Genomic DNA, 23,364 nt, shown 5'->3' on the forward strand with positions numbered 1-23,364 from the left:
AACAGTCCCCACACACTGTGACTTTTACTGTATATAATATTCTCCTGGTTCTGCTCATTTCACTCAGCATCAGTTCATATAAGTCTTTTCAGGCTTTTCTGAAGTCCTCCTGTTCATCCATTCTGTTTATAATCTGGCCCTTTTTACCTTTCGAGTACTTTATGCCTTTCCACACACTCTATGACCTACCAATATGGCCTATTTGCTGCTCCTTGACCCTACTTTGTGCCTTTCCACTGGCTGTCCTCCATGCCTGGAATGTTCTTCTTCTGTACTTTTGACTCTTAGTTTCCCTGACTTCCTTCAGACTCAGTTCAAAGCTTCCCTTCTACAAGAGGTCTTTCCTAGTACTAGGACCCAGTCCTCCATACTAATGCTTCCTCTTCAAGATTATCTTCCATCTCCTCTGTGTGGACATGTATGTGTGTATGCATATATATATGCATATGTGTATATATATATATGTGTGTGTGTGTGTGTGTGTATTGCTCAAAGCCCCCCCATTCCCCATTTGAATGTACATTCCTTGAAGGCAGGGACTGTTTTTGCCTTTTTTTATATTCTTATCATTTAGCACAGTGCCTAGCGTAAATTAAGGTTTAATAAATGCTTGTTGACTTGACCTTTTATAATAGTAACTATGTAGATATTCTGTGCTTTGAGGCATTGACTCCCAGATATTGTATTTATTTCCTAGTTATTTTGAATGGCAAGTTCCCTTCCTATCATTATCACTGAATGTAGATTTAATCTCTAGAGGAATATTTTTTCTCTGACCTGAACTAATGTGTACCAACAACTTAGCATGTACCAGTTACCAGACACTGATCTTGCCTAGCTTCACCTTTTGAAGTTGATGATAGGGGGTGTCAACAGAAGAGAGGAGCTGATTGCCAAGGTCATGGACCACACTTGAGATCAATTGTCTTATTTTCCTGATTGTGCTAACTTAGTGACCTCTGTGTCTTGATCCATGATTTATTTACAAAGGAGTTAGCCTTCTGCTAGATTGTAGATAAGATGCTAAGCAAGTAAAGAGGGAGGAAGTACTGATTCTTTGTGGAAAAATTAGGGCTCAAGGAATACAGAAAGAGCACAGTACCAAAGGTCAAAATCAAGCAAGTTAGCGCTTCTCTGCTTCCTGACTTCTGCTCTCCACCCAGTGGCTCCTTGCCTCCTTTGTCCCACAACATTTTCCTCAAGGAGCTATTAGGTGTAGAACGAGGTCACCTAATTTTGAGCCAACCTAAGACACTGGAAGAATTTGGTGGTTTATAAGGAAGAGACATAGAAAATCAGCAATAAACTAAGTCTTCTCTAAAAATCTTTTTTTTTTCCTTCTTGGAAGCCTAGGTTGTGAATTTGGATGACTGCGAGAATGGTGGTATGACCTAACAAGTCATCCTGATGAATATCTAGTCACTGGATCCAGATGACTCCAGAGGAGAAGTGAGGCTGGTGACCTGCACAGCCCTCCTTCACTCAAAACAAAGTCAACGGCAAGTCATGTCATCATTTCTATGATGGCATGGTCTTCTTCAGCAACAAAGGATGAACACTACAACAACAGTAAGGAAGTTCAGAAGAAGTGACAGTTTGGGGAAAAGATAATGAGTTCAGTTTGGGATATATTGAGTTTAAAATATCTAAAAGATGTCCAGATCAAACTGTCCAAAAGGAAGCTCTTGATGCAAGACTGGAGATCAGGAAAGAGAATGGACAAGTAGATCTGAGAATCATCTACAGAGAGGCACTGAGAGAGTCACTAAGAAAAATAGTACAGAGGGAAAAGAGAAGAGAGGCCAGTATAGAGCCTTGGGGAACAATCATAGGTAGCAAGCTCAGCCTGGATGAAGATGCAGCAAAGAAGAATGAGAAGGAATGGTCAGATAGGAAGAAGTGTCACAAAACCTAGAGATAAGAGAACATTAAGGAGGATTAATGTTGTCAAAAGCAATGGAGAGATCAAGGAGGCTGATTCAGACAAGACCATTTGATTTGTCAGTTAGATCTTTGCTCACTTTGGAAAGGGCAGTTGGAAATGAATGATGAGATCAGAAGCTAGACTGAAGAGACTTAAGAAGAGAGTGAAAGGAAAGGAAATGGAGGCACTTTCTCCATATATACATGTCCTTCTCCCACATTGTAGTCACAAAAGGGAGGAGAGATAAGGCGTGATAACCAGAGGGAATGGACCAATGAAATTGAGGATGGGGAGAAGGGAGCATGTTTGTAGATGGTAGGGAAGCAGCTAATAGAGAGATTGAAAATAAGTGAAAGAGGAGGATGACAAAGGGGGTAATCTATCAGAGATGTTAAGGAAAACTCCTTAACAAAGAGAAGGCTCCTCTCACCATGTGAGAGGGGTTAAAGGAGATAGTGGCAGAAGGCATCTGAGTGGTGTGACATGAAGAGAAGGGGAAGTGAGGGAGCTCTCTGTGAATGACCTCAATTTTTTTTTTTGCAATCAGTTACTAAGCTTTTATTAAGCACTTGTGATGTGATAGATACCATACTAAGATAAAATCAGTACAGACAGCTGAAGCAGAGATATGGTTATATTGGATGGGGCTACAGGAATGGCCCAGGAATTGCTGGTTTCTCTTTGATCCTATTAATCATCAAATTAGCCATGAATGATCTCAATTTTAAAAAATAAAATATGTAGAAAATTCTTAGTATACAAGATGGGATGAAGAGGAACCATGGGAAGACTGAGGAGGGATGAGAAGCCTGCAGGCTGCCCTTTATTTCCTCCCTATCTTCTCCTCTTCTTTCTATTTCCTTCAGCTCTAGTCCCTGGACAGAGATAAGGTTTTGCCTGTAAGGGGAGCTGGGATAGGGGCAAGAGTAGAGGTAGGGGTATCAACGAAACGAGCATTGGCCACCTTCCCAAATGCTGGAGGGTGCTTACTGTGGCAGTCACAACTAGATAGAAGCTGTGCTTGGGAGGCTGGAAGTGGGGCCTCTTCTTAGGTCTGCATTCTCTTCCTGGCCTTGACTGGGGTCTCTGATGTTGGAGTGTGACTCTCTGCCAGCATTCATGGGCAAGATGGCACCTCTTTCTTCCTCCTGTGCCTGAGGGCAGTATGGAGACTGAAGTGCAGCCAATGCATTGCTGAGGGTATGACCTACAGAGCTATTGCCACAATTTGGAAATTTTGGACATTTTAAAGGTAGGGGAATAGATTTCTTTTGAACCCTCATGTGTTCCAATGAAAGTGCTTACAAGTATGATTCATGCACAATTCAGCGGGCTATGATCTAAGTGCTGGTGATGTGGGCTGAATTCTTTGAATGAGGAGGCATTTGTGGTTGGAGTGGGTGGAGCACTCCAACTGGCTTTAGAGTCAGGAGCACTGGATTCTAGTTTTGTCTCTGTCACTCACTCACACATAACTTTACTGCTCTCTGGGTTCATTTTCCCTTATGTAAAATGAAGGGATTGGATTAGCCTTGTTAATTCTACACTGAGGACTGAGGACACCACCATCCTCCCAATCACCTAGGTGTTGCCCTCAGCTCTCTACACTCACCTCATATATCCAATCCATTGCCAGATTTTATTGTTTCTGCCTTCACAGCATCTCCCACTTTCTCTCCACTCACACAGGTACCATCCTATCTCAGGCCCTCATTCCCTTGGGCTTAGACTATTGCAATAGCTTTCTAATTAGCTTCCCTGCCACAGGTCTCTCTCCTCTCCAGGCTACCCTTCAGAGCTGCCAAAGTGATATTTATAAAGTGAAGGCTGACCAAGTCACTCTCCCACTCAATAAACTTAATTGGCTTTCTATTACCTCTAGGATCAAATATTAACTTCTCTTAGGGAGCATTTAAAGCCCTGTGCAACTCAGCTTTCCAACTTTATTATATTGCCATCCTTCGCCCATTCTATGGTCCAGGCATACTGACTTCGATATTCCTCACACAGCATAGTCCATCTTTCATCTCCATGCCAGTACTTAAGTTTTCTCCCATGGCTGGAATGCTCTCCCTCCTCATCTCTACCTCCAAAAATCTCTAGTTTCCTTTAAAGCTCAGATCAAATGCTACCTACTTATGAGGCCTTTCCTGATCCCATCAATTCCTAGTGCCTCCTCCTTGCTCCCATCCATACAATTATTTGTAATATATATACATATCTATGTATACATACACATATACATACAAATGTATATATACACATACTTATACATATATCTACATATACATATGTATGTAGATGTTCTTAGGACATCTCAGTGGTAAGAGTGCTGGACAAAAAAGACTCTTTGTGAGTTCAGTTCCAGCCTAAGACACTTACTAGCTGTGTGACCCTTCAGCAAGTCACTTAACCTTGTTTGCCTCAATTTTCTCGTCTGTAAAAGGAAACAGCAAACTGTTACTCCAGTATCTTTGCCAAGAAAACCCCAAATGAGGTCACAAAGAGTTGAAAACAACTGAATGACAACAATAAATTCTATTCTTAAGCATGTAAGTATAAATGTACGTACACACATATATACATTATAAACATATATATGGTATACACACATACAAATATGTAGTATAATCTTATTGTATACATGTTGCCTCCTCTGCAGCAGACTCACACCCAAGCCAAATCCAGATCTTATACACACCTATTTTTGTATAGTCAGCAAGCTAAAAATGGTTTTTACATTTTCAAATACTTTAAGCTTGCAGGCCATACCAAAATTTGGTCTACTGCCATAGATTGCCAACCACTACTCTAAAGAACGTAAGTTCCATTTAGGCAGGAACTATTTGGTCTTTGCCTGCATCCCCAAACTTCTGTATCTATTATACCAGGTCAGATCCCTTTTTGTGAACTCTTCTTGTGAGTTCTTTCCCTCAGTGGAATTATTTTATAATGACCTAAATGTGTGGGCCAAGTGTCAGCATGAGGACTAGTGGTGGGTAGCATGGGGCAAAAGCAGAACCATGATGTGCTGCAGACTCAGGAATCCCCAGTGTGGCCATGGCTCTCTGGGTCAAAAGTGAGTGGGGGAGGGTATGACCCAACATATTTCCTTTAATCTATGTAAAGGCAGGATTTTCAACGCAAGACTAGTTCCTCCAGCAGAAACCACAAAGAAGAAGTATTGCCTGCAAATATTTTCTTAGTCTGAGTGCCCTGGTCTGTCCCATCCCACTGGGAACATGCCAACCCAGCCGGCTTGGTCATCTTCATTTCTGGAGGACTTTGTCACCTGGCAGAGTACAGCTAGAGACAGCCAGGATTCCTAAAGGCCACTACGCAGGGCTGTAAATCGGAGATCAGCCCTTATCTGAAACTGCTTGAGGGTGTGTGAATGGCAGGGCCAAGCTCTGTTCTCAGAACTCCCCTTTGGGAGCTCTCACCTCAAAGGATCTGTGTTCTGGAACAGGGCCTTTTCTTCAGGGAAGACTGTGACAGGACAGGAACTGTGTCCAGAGGGACAGCTGATCAGTTGGCCTGCTAAGGAAATGCCTTTCATTTCTGAGTAAAGTCTCTATGTTCTACCTTTTAAACTCCTACTTCTTTCCTCTTGTAAGCCAGAAGCTTGGTTCAGCCAAGAGAATTAATTAGATTCTGGGCTTTGTCAAGGTAGAAATTCCACTGGAATCTTCAGGGTCACCTGGGCCCCATCTGGATGCCCCCTCCCTCATCATCACAACAGACATTTACTAAATGAATGAAGAAAAGATCCAAATGGTTTATATTTCTTTTTTTCTTAAGTTATTTATGTATTTTTAGTTTTGACATTCACTTCCAGAAGTTTTAAATTTTCTTCCCCTCCTCTCCCTCTTCTCTAAAACGGCATGCAATCTGATATCAATCTACATATACATTCCTATTAAACATATTTTCACATTAGTAGTGTTGTATAGAAGAATTACAGTGAATGGGAGGAACCACGAAAAAGAAAAAACAAAATAAAAAAAAATCATCTACTTCGCTCTGCATTCAGACTCCATGGTTCTTTCTGTGGATGTGAATGGCATTTTCCATCATGAGTCCTTTGGAATTGTTTTAGGTCCTTGCATTGCTGAGAAGGGGTAAGTCTGAGATAATTTCAGGAACCCCATTCATACTGAATTCTCACATTCATAGCCTTGGGTTATGTCAAACTACTTTTGATCCTAGATTCTCATAGACTATTGGAGAAGCCAAGAATTTTAGATATCAACAGTCAATAAATCAATAGGCACTCATTATATACTGGCCACTGAGGAGAAAAAGACTGGGATAGTGACAAGTAATATTAAGGTTAATTAACGATCCAAAGAAGTATTAATACTTGTCTCTTGCAGGTTAATAGTGCTGTATCCTTTTCAAAACACTTTCTCATTCACCGTTTTTTTTTTATTCTCATAAAACAGGATCAGGGATTATTATTCCCATTTCTTAGGTGAAGGAATTGAGGTCAAATGACTTGCCCTGGGTCACACAAGTTAGCAGCTAAACTAGGCCTCTGTCCCAAGTTTCCTGTCTGCCTTTCCAGTGTACTCCCACTCAACCAAGCTGACGACAATGTCAGGATGCAGAAGGATCTTGACAGGCAAAGGTGCTAGACCTAATCTAATAAGGTGACATTTAATAGGTATAGATACAAAGTCTTTCACTTTGGTTCAACAAAACCAACATCTTAAGTTGGAGGAAGATGGAGGAAGTATGGTTAGATAGCAGTTCATCTGAAAGAAATCTAAGGTTATCCGTGAACTGCAAGTTCACTGGGGGAGGGGGAAGATGGTCAATAATGTAATGGGGAAGGTAAGGGAATACATATTATATAGCACTTACTATGTGTCAGGCACTGTGCTAAACACTTTACATTTATTACCTTATTTGATCTTTACAACAACCCTGGGAGGTAGAGCTATATCTCCATTTTATGGATGAGGAAACTGAGGGCAACCCTTTGGGGACCATTCCATGGAGCATACTCAGAGCTGCCATTCTTTGTTCTAGATTTTAGGGTCATGTAGTGACTCACTGGTGAAAGGATTTTGCATTTGGGGATGATGTAGCAAATCCTGAATAGTTCTTTGGTCCCTGGGCCCTTTACTCCATCTATCCTCTTGCCCTATGACAGTGGCAGGAGAGTGGAATGCTTTGCCAGTTAAAAGAAGAGACTGCTTCTCATTTCTTTGTTGTGACTGGCACTTTCTCTTGTAACTCCTCCTTTTAGCAGTAGTGCCACACACTTACTAGCTTTGTGGCTCTGAGCAAGTCACATCTGCTTCAGTTTCCTTATCTCTAAAATGAGGATAATAATACGATCTACTTCCAAAGGTTGTGATGAAGATAACATGAGATAACATTTGTAAAGCATTTTGCAAACTCTAAAGTACCATACATGTGCTAACTATTATTGTTATTTATTATCAGTATACTCTGTCTCTAAACTATTGTGAAGGGGGTAAAGGAATATGTGACATTCATCCCCCCCGCCCCTTAACTGCTCCCCACTGGAGAAGGGATTCAACAAAGTGAATTTGGATCTAATGCCTTGGCTACTTTTTCTGCTTTACATTTTTTTTTCCTGACTAGATGATTCAACATGGTACTCAAGGCAAATGTGTCCAAGCTTGGAAGCAACTTTGTGAGTCCAAAAAACCCAGTGGTCCTGGGTCCAATGAGAACTGTTGGTTTTGGGAGCAGCAGGAGTGACCTGGCAGTAGGGAAAGTTTCTCTACCAGAGAAGACAGACACTAAGGATGTCTGGTTGTTTTACCAGTACACCTATACCAGGACTGGTTTGGTACTGGGACAAAAGCTAATAAAATATTAAATTAACAGTCGTGCAAACTGCTTTATGTTCTGATGAGATTTAAGCATCAGCTTCCTAGCAGCTTGTAATAGCAATTATGATTGAAATTACTATACTTGGTTTAATTCCTTCTATTAATGTGTACTAGCAGTCTTTTATGTTTAGCATATGTTGTGTGCAGGAATAAATTACCTGTCCCATACCTCATTCATGTTGTACATTAAATACTTTTTTCCCTCCCTCTCTTCTTGGGGAGACCTAGACTTGAACCTGAAGTAAAATAACATCCATGATGCCAAGACTGGGGTTTTAATGAGTTAAAGAAGGTTCAAAAGAGGAATATAAATCTTCTTGTTAGAGCCTTAGCTCCCTGGAACTGAACGCTATCCAGATCAAATGCCCAGATACAGAACAGAGAGTGGTACATTTCCCTGTCCCTCCCAGCCCCATCTCACCCCCACCCCCACCCCAGAATCATGAGCTTGGCAACTATTGCTTAAGATTGGAAATGTGTATGCTCTCTATCAAATCCATATCTCTGTGTCTCAAGGATAGGTGGAGTCTGTGTGTATGTATACTTTAGTTCTTTGAAATCTATAATACAGTAGGCCTATCCTTCATATCTGGACATATGGATTCAAATTGCATTGTTGTATATACAGCTAAGCTTATAAAAAGGCATGGTTATAAAATGTCTTCTTCAGCACTGCCTCTTAAAATGCTTCTGGGAAAAGCCCAGGCTCACATCTGCATTATGGACTTGCCCTGTTATAGCTCACAATGAGGACTTAAAAAGTCATTTCCCCACAAAACCCCAATGAGGGAGGGAGTGCAGAACTCTGCTCATTACCCTTTCTTTGTAGATGAGGAACTGAGACTCAGACAGGTAAAGTCAAGTCATATGACAACTTCGTGGCTACTCTGGCACTAAGACTTAGGTGGCTGTGGGTGCAACTCTCTTTCCCTTGTTCACTCGGTGGGGTGGGGTGGCGGGGCTGGGAATGGGAAGGGTAGGACAGAAGAAAACTGTCCTTGGGATACAGCCACCTCTGAGATTCAGAGAGATGTTGCAGGGACTTAGGTTGTATTTCAGATCAGATTGTCCCCACCTGAAATTGGGCTTAATGCAAATAGATAGCTCCCCTCCTCCCAATACCATTTGGATTCTTTGCTTATTTTTTTTAACTTTGTATTTCCAAAGCTTGTTGGGGTTTTTTGCATCCACACCTGGTCCTCAGCTCCCATCTCTCCCCTCTGGCTTTGAGCCCTGAGCTATCCCTGTCACACATGGACACAGGCACAGACATGAAGGTAGTTCACCCTGCCAGCCCTGGGGGGGACCCTTCTGTAGGAAACCCTGAGCTGGAGCTGGACTTTCCCAGGGAGCCTATTGGGAAATTTGAGATCCCCTCCCTTCCCTTCTAACATCCCCACTAATCTCACTTCATTGCCTACTTTCCTGCAAAACTTGAAAATCCACTTTTCATGGAAACATTCTGTTTCTAGGAGGTTCTAGGGGGGAAAACCTGCTTCCAACTTTGGACAACAAAATTTCCCTTTTAAATTCCCATATTTTAATTTTGAAATTGTGTCTGCTCTATGTCATGTGATGCCAGGGCCATTGTTTTAGAATACAGGGTTGGAGGGAGGAGCTTTAGGAAAATGAATCACTATTGCCTCCAAATGAAGCTGTATAAATTCTTGCTTTTATTGCCCTACAACGAGGGCCAATGGCTGACTCATGAGGAAGGCTTAGGAAGGTCTGCCAGCTGAAGATCTGTCAGCTGAAGGAGACAAAGGTGCAGGATGGGGATGGAGCTATAATAAGAGTTCCGGTAACAATTAGAGTGGAAGCTTGGACTCCCCTGGACAATTCTTACTTTTTAATATATCCTTGCAATTAAATGTAACATGTGTAGCTCACGTCTTTTCCATTTTCCCACTTTCTATCAGTATACTCTTGTTCCACCTAATAAAATGAATGAAACCAACATTCTCTGAAGCTACTTGAGACTCCAGGGACTGGATAGTCTCAAGAAAGATGGAAATTTTTGTGTGCTTGCTCTGAAGGCAATACATGGAAGAGATGATTCCTGAGGGATCCTATTTGGCTCTTCCAATTCTAGGAGTTTCTTTAATGCAAGAACTGTGCTCTACCCATAAGAGAAGAGATTGACTCATTCCAAGCTGGCTTTATTTTGTGTAATCCTCTTTCATTCTAGAGAATTCTCCCATCTTTTCAAGGGGTTCATGCCACGAACATCAGGGCATAGTGGTGCTTTTGCTACCACTCAACTCCAACCCTCTAACCTTTCTTGTATTTTTCTGGCCTATGAGGCAAAAGAACCAAAGAGAACAGTGGAGCTGTGGATTGTACATTGTTGTAGTGGGTTTTTTTTCTTTTTCATCCCAGTGGAAATCAAATGCCACAGAAAGGGGATGGAAGTAAATAGGATTTGGTCTCAGGGAACTTCCAGACGTGTAACCAAGCAGATATGATATTAACCAGAGTAATGTGGACTGGGTGGGCAGAGAAGGGGGAAAAGAACCCTCAGGTTAGCTTTTAACCCAGGTTTTCCCCTCATTCTTGGTGTGACTTGAAAAGTTAGGTCCCTGAAAAGGGTACTTCCCCTTAATTTTCCTTGAAAGACTGGTTTTGAGTCTATTTCTGATTATATAATATGATAATCCAGTGGTCCTATTCTGATGTTCCTAACTGTGATTTCATAAAAACCGCTCCTATGTCTGAGAAAATCCCTGCACATGTGTATATTGAGGGGAGGGAAATGGGAGAGAGAGAAAAAGAAAATGGAGAAAAATAAAGAGAGAAAAAGTAGGATCAGCTGAAGTCTTTTGCAGGCCTCCTAACCCCTCTGATATCAAGGTCACTTCTTATTAAGCACCAGATTGATTCAGTTCAATTCAATAAAAGTTTATTAAGGGCTTAGTGCATACAAGTATTGTGCCAGGGACTGGGGAAAATACGAAGCTTAATTAAGAAAGACTCGCCCTCTTGGAGAAAAACTGCTTCTAGGGAAGTAAGTGCCTCTTCTCTACTGGTCAGTCTAAATTTATGGCTAATCAGCAGAGGAATTCATTCAGCAAATGTTTATTAAGTTTGTACAGGTCTGTGCTAGGCATAGGTTGGGTTTTGTCTGTTCTTACTAGATCTGTTATTTCATTGGTCTGGGGAACTCTGCATGAGGAAAGTCCCTCTCGATGCAGATCACAACCATTCTGCAATTAAGCGACTTACAGAGTTACTTAGGGGCAATAATTTGCCTTGGTCACAAGGCCAGTATGGAGTATATAGCAGATTCTGGACTTGAATTTAGCTCTTCTTGATTCCCCCAACCACAGTAATCATGTGGACTCTGTCCTTGGCTGCCTGGGCTCTGATAAATGAGTTTTTCCTTTATCTTGCCCAGACTGGCATAACACCCCCTCTCCCTGACCATTTCTAGCTGTCCTTTATGTTGACTTTCCCACTATTAGAATGTAAGGTCCTTGAAGGCAGGACCTGTCTTGCTTGCTTATATTCCCAGTGTTTGGCATGGTGCCTGGCACACTGTGGTGGTTTTTGAGTCCTTTCAGTCATGTCCCATTCAAGGTTTTCTTGGCAAAGATACTGGAATGGTTTGCCTTCTCCTCCAGCTCATTTTACAGATGAGGAAACTGAGACAAACAGGGTTAAGTGACTTGCCCAGGGTCACACAGCTAGTAAGTGTCTGATGTCAGATTTGAACTCATGAGGATGAATCTTCCTGATTCCAAGTCCAGTATTCTATCCACCGAGCCTGCTAACTTAGTCACTTGGCATGTAGTAAACACTTAATGAAGTGCTCCTCCTCCTCTTCCTCTTCCTCTCTGCTCCTTCTCTTCTCTTCCTCATCTTTTCTCTGCTTTGATATGCTGCCTCAGTCTTGTCGGGGATCTAAATGACCCCTAATCCTTAGAGAATTTACAGTATTGTCCTGGGAATTAAGACTCTACTATACCATAAAATAAATGGTAAAACATATAGTTCCCTACCCTACAGGAAGCATAACAGACTAGAGAGGGGAAGAGGAAGAGAAATGCTAATATTTCAGAAAATTAAGTAAACAATGAAGAAAAACATGGAGGAGAAAACCTCAAGAAGATTTATGAGGTGAAAGTTAGGGGGCCACATCAGGCAGTTGGATGATGGAAAGGAAGTTCCAGACTTATGAATAATCCTCAAAGAGGATTTATTGATTGACTGATTTTTTATTTATTTTTTAGCGCACTTATAAGAACAACTTTGGATTTTCCTAAAGTTATTGAGTATCAAAGCTAAAAGGGAACCTTAAGAACACAGGCTGTCAGTGCTAGGAAAGACCTCAGAACAGAAGTGAACAGATCTAGAAGAGACCTGAGGAGCATGACTGTCAGAGCTGAGGAGACCCAAGACCATTCATGTAGATCCTCAGACCTGAAAGGGATCAACTCCCTCATTTTATAGAGGAAGAACCAGAGGTTCAGAAAGCAAGCGACTTACTAGGACATGCAGCAAATTAGCAAGAGAGTTGAAACTCGAACTAAGATCCCTTGACTCCTGGGTTTTAGGATTTCTCCCACTACACCATGCTATTGTTTCAGGAATCACATTTAAGAAAATCCATTGTATCTGTAATGGCCAATGGAGGTCCAATCCTCAGAGTATGAGCCATTTAGCAATTTATTTTGCCTACTGCCAACCCACTTGGGGGGCTTGGTGAACATGCTTCTGGAAATGTGAATTGATGTGTAATAGAGAGGCATTCAGAACATGCACACACGTTGTGTGACTGTTTCCTGCCTATATATTTGAGGAAAAGAAAAACCTTTTAAGTGATTCTTGTGTTGTTCAGTAGTTTTCAGTCATGTCTGACTTTTTGTGACAAGAAAACACTGGTTTGGCAAAGATATTGGAGTGTTTTGCCATTTTCTTCTCCAGTTTCTTCTGCCATTTTACAAATGAAGAAACTGAGGAAAAGAGGGGTAAGTGACTTGCTTAGGGTCACACAACTAGTATGTGTCAGAGGCCAGATTTGAATTCAAGTCCTCCTGACTCTGAGACTGGCACTCTATTGATGAACTCACTAGCTGCCCCTAGGCAAAATTTAATTTAATTTAATTAGTTGCTGAGGAGGAATTGAGTGCTCATAATGGTGAAAGGTACGAATTGGCCAAACCAACTTCTCTTTCCTGATGAAAACCAAGAGAAGACATACTCTAAACATGTAATACATATGGAATACAAAAACAAAGAGATAAATTATGGGAGTAGCTATTCACTTAAAAAAACTTCACTTTACAAAAGGATTCACCACAGATTACCTTTATTTAGGAAGCTCTCCTCATACATTTGGTTTAAATTTGATTCATTCATGTATTAGTAACTCTTTGGTAGGCAACGAAAAAAGCTCATTTGTAGCATGAGGAGTTAGGCCATTCAGAGATGAACCAGAAATCAACCTAATTTCTCAGATGATAAAATTGATATCAGTGGGAAAGTAGAATTCCCTTTACATAGGACCTTTGGAAATGGAATGGCTATATAAAGTAAGAACCACCTCTAATGATATCTCCCACCATTCGTTCACTCATTCATTCATTCATTCAACAAGCATTTATTCAATGCTTATTTCATGCAAGGCACTGGGGATACAAAGACAAAGAAAAAAAAACCCATCAAAATAGAAAGGATAGTTACCTGGCCACAGAGAATTTCCTTAATTTTGAAGGAAGTGGTGAGTTCCCCTTTCATGATTTGTATGTCAAAAATATTTTGGCCTCATTGATGACTAAGATTTTGAAGCGGGTTGTGGGTGTTATGACCAGGCTGGAGGAGATTAAATATCAGCCAGACCTTCTTCATTCCTTGTTCAAGATCACTGGCTCAGGGTGAGGATAGACACCAGAGAATGATGCTCTACTTCCAGGCAACCCTGCTGGTGGCCCTGATCCTGGGCACTTCTCTTCCATTCACTCAAGCAGGTAAGGAAGCATCTGGGATGAGATGGGGAACAGGGTTCTTGGCCTTCAAATACCTTGAACAAGGATCCTCCCTCTTCCTTTGGCCCCTCCTGGCAAGGGTAGAAATAGCAAGGAGACTGGACTGGAAGTTAGGGGACTTGGGCTCTGGTCCTGCTCCTGCTAATACTCTCCCTTTGGGTCAAGTCCCTTCTGCTCTCTGAACTTCATGAAAGAACTGAACTGGAGGAATGCGAAAGGTATTTCAGTCTGGATGGTTAGGGACATGTGATTTGTTTTCATGAGGGACCACTGAGGAACCTGGATGGTATGTACCCTTAGCTATAAACCAGCCCTTCTTGCTTTTAAATAGGATATTTTTCTAAGTCTCCCAAACTTCCCAAATTTGTGATGGCTTCATTTACCATAGGACAATAGAACCACCAAAAGAGTCTCGCCTTTGCTTGAGTCTTCTGAGAACATTGTCCCTCCTTTTCTGCTTTTTGAGATCCCATTTGTCTTTCAATTCAAGGGCTCTCTCCTCAAGAAGCTTTTCTGCACACCTTCTCCCCAAGAGTAAATTCTTCTTCCTCTGAGGTCCATTAGATTATGGACACACTTCTCCGCAGTTCTTAACATGTCCTGCTTTATATTTACAGTCTTTTGGCCCTTCCTCCCAGACCACAGACCATTTGAGGACTGTCCAGTGCAAATAATAATAATTTAAATAATAGTTTTCTATCTAAAAATAGAAGACTATTGTGGGATGATACATGACCACAGAGAATTTCCTTGATTTGAGAAACAGTGAGCTCTCCTTTGGGAACTGGGACTCTCTTTTCCATCTTTGAATACTTAGTGTTTGAGCATAGCAAAGCAGAGCAGGCATCCAGTTAACTATGGCTGAATTGAAGTAAATCCCAGTGATGATAATCATAGTGACAATACACAGTTCCTTAAGGAATTTTACCATCTTCAAAGGAAGGAGAAGAAGGAGAAGGAGAAGGAGAAGGAGAAGGAGAAGGAGAAGAAGAAGAAGAAGAAGAAGAAGAAGAAGAAGAAGAAGAAGAAGAAGAAGAAGAAGGAGCAGGAGAAGAAGAAGGAGGAGAAGGAGAAGGAGAAGGAGGAGGAAGAGAAGAAGAAGAGTCTTGATGTGAAGAGGGAATGTGACCTCATGGCTACAATGCTGGACTTATTCCCAAGAAGATATGGCTTCCTGTCCCATGGCTACCTTACTAACTGCGTAACGCTGAACAAATAACTTCACCTTTCTGGGCTTTGGTTTTCTTATCTGTGAATTAGGTATAATAACATCTATTTGTATCTATAGGGCCTTTCACACAGTAGGTATTAATAAGTGTTTGTTGAATATAATTGAACTGTAGTACCCACCTCACAGGATTATGAAGAGGCTTAAAGGAGGCAAAGTACCAAATAAATGCCAGCAAAATTAATTAAAAAAATTAAAATGAACTTCTCCAGAGTTTTGTTTAGGCTCACTTAATTTCTTTCTGTTCCAGGGTCTAGGATCGTTGCTAGTTGCCCACACCTGCCTGAAACCATTTCTTTGCTTTTTCTGCAATGGCATACTGAAAAACTCGTTGACCTAGAAGTCAGAAGCCTTGAGTTCAAATTCTAATTTGTACCACTTATTAGCTCAAATGATTTCACCTATTTAGAACTCAATCTCTTCACCTACAAAAAGGGGTTAAAAACATCTGTTCACAAGGTCATCAAGAGGAAAGCACTTTGTAAACCAGAAAATAAAATAGAAATGAGAACTCTGATTATTTTTCTAGCAGGTCCCTATGGTGTAAATATGGAAAGCAGTGTTTGCTGCAGGAACTTCGTTCAGTTCCCCTTGCCTTTGAAGGTCCTGACCACTTTCTACTACACCTCCAAAAACTGCCGGAAACGTGGAGTGATGTAAGTACTTCATCTCTGGGGAAGTCAAGAAGGCAGATGAGGGTTGTGAGAAGCACATTTCAGAGGTGACTTTGGCCACAGGCTGTGGGACCCTTCTGTAGGCTGGCAAGTAGACAAGATATTTCTCTCTTATTGGACTTGGAATACCCCCTGAGGGAGCAGGAGTAAGAGTGCAGCCTAACCCAGCCCTGAGTGTTCCCATTTTTCAGATTAAGAAACCTGTTTCTTAGGGTAGAGAGAGAATTGATTCACTCCAGGATACACAGCTGGTTTTCAAGAAGAGGCTAGTACCCAGGTCTCCTCATTGCTCTTCTTCTGCCCTGCTCTCCAACTCTCTTTCTTCTTTATGTCAGTTTCTTCATAGACGCTTGGAATGGCCAACCATGGGAGTTACTCATCTAGGCTAGTGCTCCTTTGTCCTCATCCCCACATTCAAGCCGGCTTTCAGGAAAAGATAAGATTTGTGTAAATCTAATGGTGTCATGGAATGAAAAGAGCTTAATTTAATAACGAAAATGGTGGGATCTCCTCCTAAGGGAAATTTGCAGGTTTAAAAAGGCAGAAATGTTTTGAAAACTTTAATGGAAAAGCAGCAGAATATAGTTTGGGTTTGGAGTCAGAGGAACTAGATTTGAATCCTGTTACACTATTTATGTGACTGTGACCAAGATTTTCTGGGCCTCAGTTTCCTAATCTATGGAAAGATAGATTTGGATTAGGTATACTTTGAGGTTCCTTCCAGCTCTAGGATCCTGCTCTAAATCTAGGATCCCATGCAAGAATGAAGGACTTCCCTGGGACCTCTGGAATCACAACTGGTAGAGAACTATGTAGGGCCTGGTTTTGCCCTCACTGACCTCTGAAGCACAAGAGAGTCCAGCCCCAACCTTGCCTGGTCTGAATTCCCCTTTTCCAGTGCCTTGGTGGGCACTGCCTCCAAGCCCACAGGTGCTGACATCACAAGTGACTCCTAGTCATCAATGAAGTCATGAATGAAGACTCCCTCTTTGGTAGACAGACTTGGCTTGGTTGGGACATAGGCTGGAGCTCTAGCAGTGAGGAATAAGTGGATATCAGTGCAGTTTAATAAGCATTTTGAAGCACTTTTTATGTGCTGGGCATTGTGCTGGATATAGTGGGGTGGGAGAGAAGGAGGGATGAGATGATGATGAAGGACGAGATAAAGATGAAAGGCAACTCAGTTCTTGCCCTGGGGAGCTTCTATACCTGTTGTGTGATGTCTTCCCTCACTACATAGTGAAGGCACACACTGTCCTATTTGTTTGTATTTGTTTCCCCACACTCAGCCCAGTGCCTGGCACATAATAAGCACTCCATAAATGTTTATTGACTTCCAATAATTCCAGTGGGTGAGTTATGACAAGCACACAGATAAACAATGACTAGCAATGGAAATATTTTGCATAACTGCATATGTATAACCTATATAAAATTGCTTGCCTTCTCAATAAGAGGAGAAGAGATAGGGTGAAAATTTGGAAAGCAAAAAATAAATTTTTTTATAAATAATATTTTTTTTCCAATTACATGTAAAGATAGAATTCAACATTCATGTTTTGGTAAGATTTTGAGTTCCAACTTTTTCTCCCTCCCTCCCTTTCCCCCTCCACAAGAAGGCAATCAATCCAATATAGGTTATATAAGTGTAATTGTGTCAAACGTTTCCACTTTAGTCGTGCTGTGAAAGAAAAAACAGAACAAAAGGGAAAAACCATGAAAACACTCAAAAATTTAAAAAAGTGGAAATAATATACTTCAATCTATATTCAGACTCCATAGTTCTTTCTCTGGATGTACATAGCATTTTCCATCATGAATCTTTTGGAATTGTCTTGCTGAGAAGAGCTAAGTCTGTCAGAGTTGATCATCATATAATATTGCTGTTACTATGTACAATGTTCTCCTGGTTCTGCTCACTTCGCTCAGCATCAGTTCACATAAGTTTTTCGGAAATCTTCCTGCTCATCATTTCTTATGGAACAATAGTATTCCATTACATTCATACACTACAACTTGTTCAGCCACTCCCTAATTGATGGGCATTCCCTCAATTTCCAATTGAACATTTTAAAGTAAAAATAAGTTGATGACTCTATGACCTGAGGAGATAAGAGGGTTTGGTCACTGAGGCAAGACAGAGTTAGTGACAAATTCCAGAAATCCCTGCCTCCCTCCTAGAATCAATTTATTCTGAATGTGGATATTGTCAGACTTTGGAGTGACCTCCTCCAGAGAGCCTTCCCAGATTAGCCCTGGCCTGCTCTTGAAGGCTCCTTTACCTGATGTCAACTCAGCATTCCTCTGTCCAGCTTGCTTCTGTGTCCTCCTACAGGTGGGACAGAGGCTTTGAGTGTTCTCTCCTGCCTATTATGTTTGTCATGCCAGCCTGGATTATATATTCCTTGAGATTTTGTTTTTGGAAAATCAGAATATCAGAACTAGAAGGGACCTTATAATGTAGAACAGAAAACAATCATAGCTGAAAGCAGCCTTAGCCCATAAAATTAAGGACTTTACCAATAAGATCATGTCTATTTTAAAACAGACTTTGTACTTTGGTCTATTGTACATATGTATTATATTGTACATAAGAAAATAAAAGTGACTCAGCTAGTTATTTAAGACATAAAACATAGACTCAAGAACATAAGATTGAGCAGAAATTTGTTTTGCTTGACTGTGTGTGTTTGTAATAAGGGTTTGGTTTTTCTTGCCTTCTCAATGGAGGAGGGGAAGAGATCGAGGACCTGAAAACATAATAATGTTCAATTAAGAACAAAAGATCTGGAAGTGATTTGAGAAGTGGAATAATGGAGTGGAGAAATGGAGAGACAGAGAGAGACTGACAGAGAGAGAGAGAGAGAGAGAGAGAGAGAAAGGAGAGAGAAAAAAGAGACTAACAGAGAGGGAGAAAAAGAGAGAGAAGGAGACAGAGACAGAGAGGAGAGAGAGAGGCAGAGACACAGAGAGAGAAAAATGACTGAGACTGAAGAAAGGAGAACTGGGTCTGAATTTTGGCTCTGCCAATTAGTAGCTATGTGACTTTGGGTACATAAGTTACTAATCCTCTCTGAGCCTTAGTTTCTTCATCTGTAAAATGGGGATAGTAGTACTTGTGCTACTACCTCATAGAGTTGTGAGGAAAATGCTTTGTAAACCTTAAGGTGCTGTAGACATGTGTGCCCTTGTACATAGTTTGTACTGTCTGTATGTAGTCATTTGCATGTCGTCTCCCTCATTAGACCATGAGCTCCTTGAGATCAGAAACTCTCTTTCACCCTTTTTGGTGTCTCTAGATCTTAGGCACTTAATAAATGTTTGTTGACTGACTGACTCCTGCCCAGAATGTAGATGATGGAACATAGAATACAGAATGTTAGGATGAAAAAAGCCCTTAGAACTTCACATGTTAGAGCTGAAAGGGTCTTTAAAGGCCATCTTATCCAATCCCCTCATTTCAGATGGGGAAACTGAGAGTGATAAAAGGGCAAGTGAGCTATAGAGTCACTCTGTTTTTGTTTTGTTTTTCTCTTTTTGATAATTAATTATTTTTATTTTTCCCATTTTATTTTATTTTATTTTTCCCACTTTCCCACACCCTCCACTTTGTATGCATTGCCCCTCTAGGAGATAGCAGGGTACTCTGCACACAACAGGAACTTAATAAATGCTGAACTCTGGACAAGTTGGAATCTCACTCACTGATGACATTTCTTTAATTCTTCTTTCTAGACTGAAAACAGTGAAAAAACTTGAGATCTGTGCAGACCCTCAGAAGGTCTGGGTGCAGCGTGCCCTCGCGACTCTCAAAAAGAAAAAGTGAGAAGTCCAGCTCTGCTATGAAAGCACTGCAAGCCTCCCTTTCCAGGTGTTGTTCTTAGATGCCTCCTCCTGGATCTTCATCCTTCATGGAGGATCAGTATCATTATAGTTACGGTATAGAGTGTTGGCCATGCCCAGAAGAAACGAGGCTATGGTCTGCAGGATCCACCCAACTAGTTGGACTTCAGTTTTAAAGTCTGCCAAATACAGCTGTTATTTCCCACTACCCTCGTTTTTTTGTTTTTTTTTTTTAACTCAACTTCCTCTTTTGTCCTCCCCTAACCTGGAGAGCAGCGTCGTTATAATCACCACTTTTCCCTGACACAAGCCAGTACTCCACACTTCCAGTCCTACTTTCTCCTCCAGTGCCCTGTGGCAAGGGTTTTTCATTTGTGTATGTGTGTGTGTGTGTGTGTGTGTGTGTGTGTGTGTGTGAGAGAGAGAGAGAGAGAGAGAGAGAGAGAGAGAGAGAGAGAGAGAGAGAGAGAGAGAGAGAGAGAGAGATGGAACTCATCTAAGAATAATGGTTTTAAATGCATAAAATAAAATGTAGAGGATTAGAACAGAAACCAATTATATTGAAAGAATTATCAAAAAAAATCACAGACCCCAGATTAAGAATGTTTACCTTATAGTACAAAATTATTCCTTCTTTCCTCTCTAAAAACATTTCCTCACCTGACCAAGCCCTGGAACACGATTGAATAATTAGTGTATGAGTATGAATTACTTAATAATGGCTTTATATAGTTAAAGGACCACCCCCTCACCCCTCCTCCCACCTCCTGCTAAGATCTGCATTTTAAAAGAAGACATGATTAACCCAAAGAAGCAAATCTCTACAGGCCAATTTATGTTAAGCACCTTAGAAACCAGAATGAGAGAGATTTTCTTTTTCTAAGGGTGAGAATGGGGTTTGACTGGGAACTTTTTGGTCACAGGGTCAAAATCCCAGTACCTTCTGAGAGGTTTCTAAGGATCCTATGACTGAAGAGATAAATTAAGTAATTAAGAGAAATCTCTATAAAGTCCCTCTAGGACAGATTAGACCATTCATGATGGCTGGAAAGGGAAGTTAGATTAATTGCCCAATCCTTTGGAAGAGGTACTGGGATTCTGACTGCAACCTGAAAATAATTAATAGAATTAAAAAATTAATAGAATTACTAGGAATGGAGAGGTCTCCTTTCATAGGTTTATACTTGCAGGGGTGGGAAACCTGCGGCCTCAAGGCCACATGTGTCCCTCTAGGTCCTCAAGTGCAACCCTTTGACTGAATCCAAACTTCATAGAACAAATCCCCTAATAAAAAGATTTGTTTTGTAAAATTTGAACTTGGTCAAAGGGCCACAGGTAAGGAGTTAGAGGGCCACAAGTGGCCTTCAGGCCACAGATTCTCCACTCTTGATTTTTAGGATTTAGATCTTTCCCCAAGCTTACACAGCTAATTAGAAGCAGAGCTAGGATTCAAATCCAGGCCCTTTGATCCCATGCTAGAGGCTAAGGCTATCTCAGCTGATAGGGCTAGATGGGATATTATACCCTGCTACTCCTTCCATGTGTATCTGGTTGTATCCTATAGGCCCCAGCCTGTCTTCTTCCTGACCCTCTCTCCCACTCCTCCCTCAAATAGACCACTTTTAAGAGGTAACCTACCATATTGTCAAAAACCTTGTAGTTGGAGTCAGGCGACCTGAATTTGAACCCTGGAGCAAATAGGGATGTCTTTGCAAATCTTAAGTTTCCTCCTTCATGAAAAGGGAGCTAATGAAGTTTGCACTCCCATCTCCGTACCTTTGCAATGCTTATCCCTCATCCTTAGAAAGGTTTCCCCATTCCCCCTATATCCACCTTTTGAAATCCACACCTTCTTTAAGACCTAGCTCGGCTGTCAGTTCCTCAACCTTTGAGTTTCCCAGCAAAAAGATTCCTGTCTTGAATCTCTCATGTCTCTCTTGACTGATTTAATACATTTATTATATGACAACTTGTTTGTTTTTGTTTTTTGTTGTTTGAGTTTTTGTCTTCTCACCTTCTTTCTCTCCTACAACCCATTTACTCCCCATCAGACTGTAAACTCCTTGAAGAGATTGAAGTAAAAAAGCTCATGAAGATAGACAGGGTCCTTGCTTGTATTCTGTGAACTGTATTCTAGGGAAAGGAAGGGTAAATTAGAATCACAGAGTTTGTGGGCAGGAAGAGATCGCAAAGATCATCTAATACAAGGCTGAGCTAGAATGACCCTAGGCATTATCCTAATCCACTGCTCTCATTTTAACAAAGAAGGAAAATGAGTCATCCAACTTCCTATTACTATTAACTCTTAGCCCCTTAATGAGATTTTATTTTTCCTTCAAGGCTAGTCTGGTTTTTCCCTTTCAGCTGCTTTTGCTTTTACTTTTTACAATTGAATAAGGATGATTGTGGAATGAAAGGTGTACAATGTTCAATTCTTCCTCTATTTTCCCCACCTCCAGACTAGCGTCTGAACCTGTCAGTGCCAAGTGGAGGAAGAAAACATGTGATTTCTACCTAAACCTCTCCCTTTTTTCTGTGTCAACAAGGGAGTGTCAGATTCAATGAGAAATTTCTTTCAGGCACCAGTCTGGGGACAACAGCAGTCAGTCTTCCTGTTTCTAGAGCACTAGGAATTCAGGAGGTAGGAACATGGGGGAAAGAATATAGGAATCACCTTAGGAACAGCTCCTCAATACCTTTACCTCAACCCCCTCCCCTTCTCCAACTCCCTAGCTTTTACCCCCAGTAATTTGTTTCTCTCTGGGAAGTCCTAATAGTTCTGAACTTGGTTGAAGTTGGGGTGGAGTGGGAACATACTCACCAAACCCTGAAATACTAGGACTAGGGGGCCTTCTTTCAAGTTTGAGAAAGTAAGTTCAGGAGCAAAGAGAGAACTAATATCTGACTTAGAATCATAGAATCTTACATCTGGAAGAGACCTCAGAGATACCTTGTCTTTGTTGTTATTGAGTCACTTCAGTTATATCCAACACTACATGACCGCATTTGGGATTTTCTTGGCAAAGATACTGGAGTGGTTGTCATTTCCTTCTTCAGTTCATTTTACAGATGAGAAAACTCAGGCAAACAGAGTTAAGTGATGTGCTCTGAGTCATACTGCCAGTGTCTGAGGCTGAATTTGAATTTAGATCCTCCTAACTCCATAGTCAGTGCTCTATCCACTGTGCCACCTAGCTGCCCTCATCTAGCCCATCCCTCTCATTTATAGAGGGGACTCTGTTTCCTCCTTTATAAAATAAAGGGGTTGGATGAGATCATCTGTAAGATCTGTTTCATCCCTAGCAATCTATAAACCTGAGGCTCAGCCAGGTAAAGGGAATTGTCTAAGGTCATGCAGTTAAAGTGGTAGAACTGAAACTAGAACCCAGAGCTCCTGACTCATAAGATTCTTAGGGAGCATTTAATCCAACCCTTCATTTTACAGATTTGGGCAAGTGACTTGTCCAAATAGTCTCCCATAGATGGAAAACACCAGAGTCAGGATTCACACCTAGGTTGTTTGATTCCAGCTCTTCTTTCCCTATAATACACCACTGACTCCCAGTGCAGCTATCTTCCCATCAAGGGTGTAGTGTGTGTCAGCTTAAGGAAGTTAAGGAATCCCCATCCCTAGAAGGTGGACAGGTCTAAGGTATAAATACAGAGGCAGTCAATACAGAATTTAGGCATCATCTCTGAAGACTTAATTTCAGAAATATGAACAAAAAATATGACTACCCTTATGAGACAAAAATTATAGGTACTGCATATTCAGACATCAAATTCCAGTCTCTTGGGAGGGAGTGGAATCCTCAATGATCAACTGATTCAAAGCTCTCGT

At 41.1% G+C, this 23,364-nt stretch overlaps 1 protein-coding gene across 5 annotated transcripts in view; it reads left to right on the forward strand.

Moving 5' to 3' along the window:
- The window catches only part of CCL22 (C-C motif chemokine ligand 22), a 70,181-nt gene extending 50,450 nt beyond the window's left edge, over positions 1-19,731 (forward strand). For 2 of the 5 annotated variants that reach the window (XM_072632323.1, XM_072632325.1), the window contains 4 exons: positions 1,349-1,569; positions 13,654-13,760; positions 15,536-15,662; positions 19,416-19,731. In XM_072632323.1, the coding sequence (XP_072488424.1) occupies positions 13,688-13,760; positions 15,536-15,662; positions 19,416-19,506 (291 nt within the window). In that variant the 5' untranslated portion in view covers positions 1,349-1,569; positions 13,654-13,687 and the 3' untranslated portion in view covers positions 19,507-19,731. The remainder of the gene's footprint in view (positions 1-1,348; positions 1,570-13,653; positions 13,761-15,535; positions 15,663-19,415) is intronic. The other 3 variants (XM_072632326.1, XM_072632324.1, XM_072632327.1) reach the window with 3 other exon arrangements.
- Positions 19,732-23,364: the final 3,633 nt, after the last annotated feature.

Source organism: Notamacropus eugenii, chromosome 1, assembly GCF_028372415.1.
Source record: "Notamacropus eugenii isolate mMacEug1 chromosome 1, mMacEug1.pri_v2, whole genome shotgun sequence".
Lineage (NCBI taxonomy): Eukaryota > Metazoa > Chordata > Mammalia > Diprotodontia > Macropodidae > Notamacropus > Notamacropus eugenii.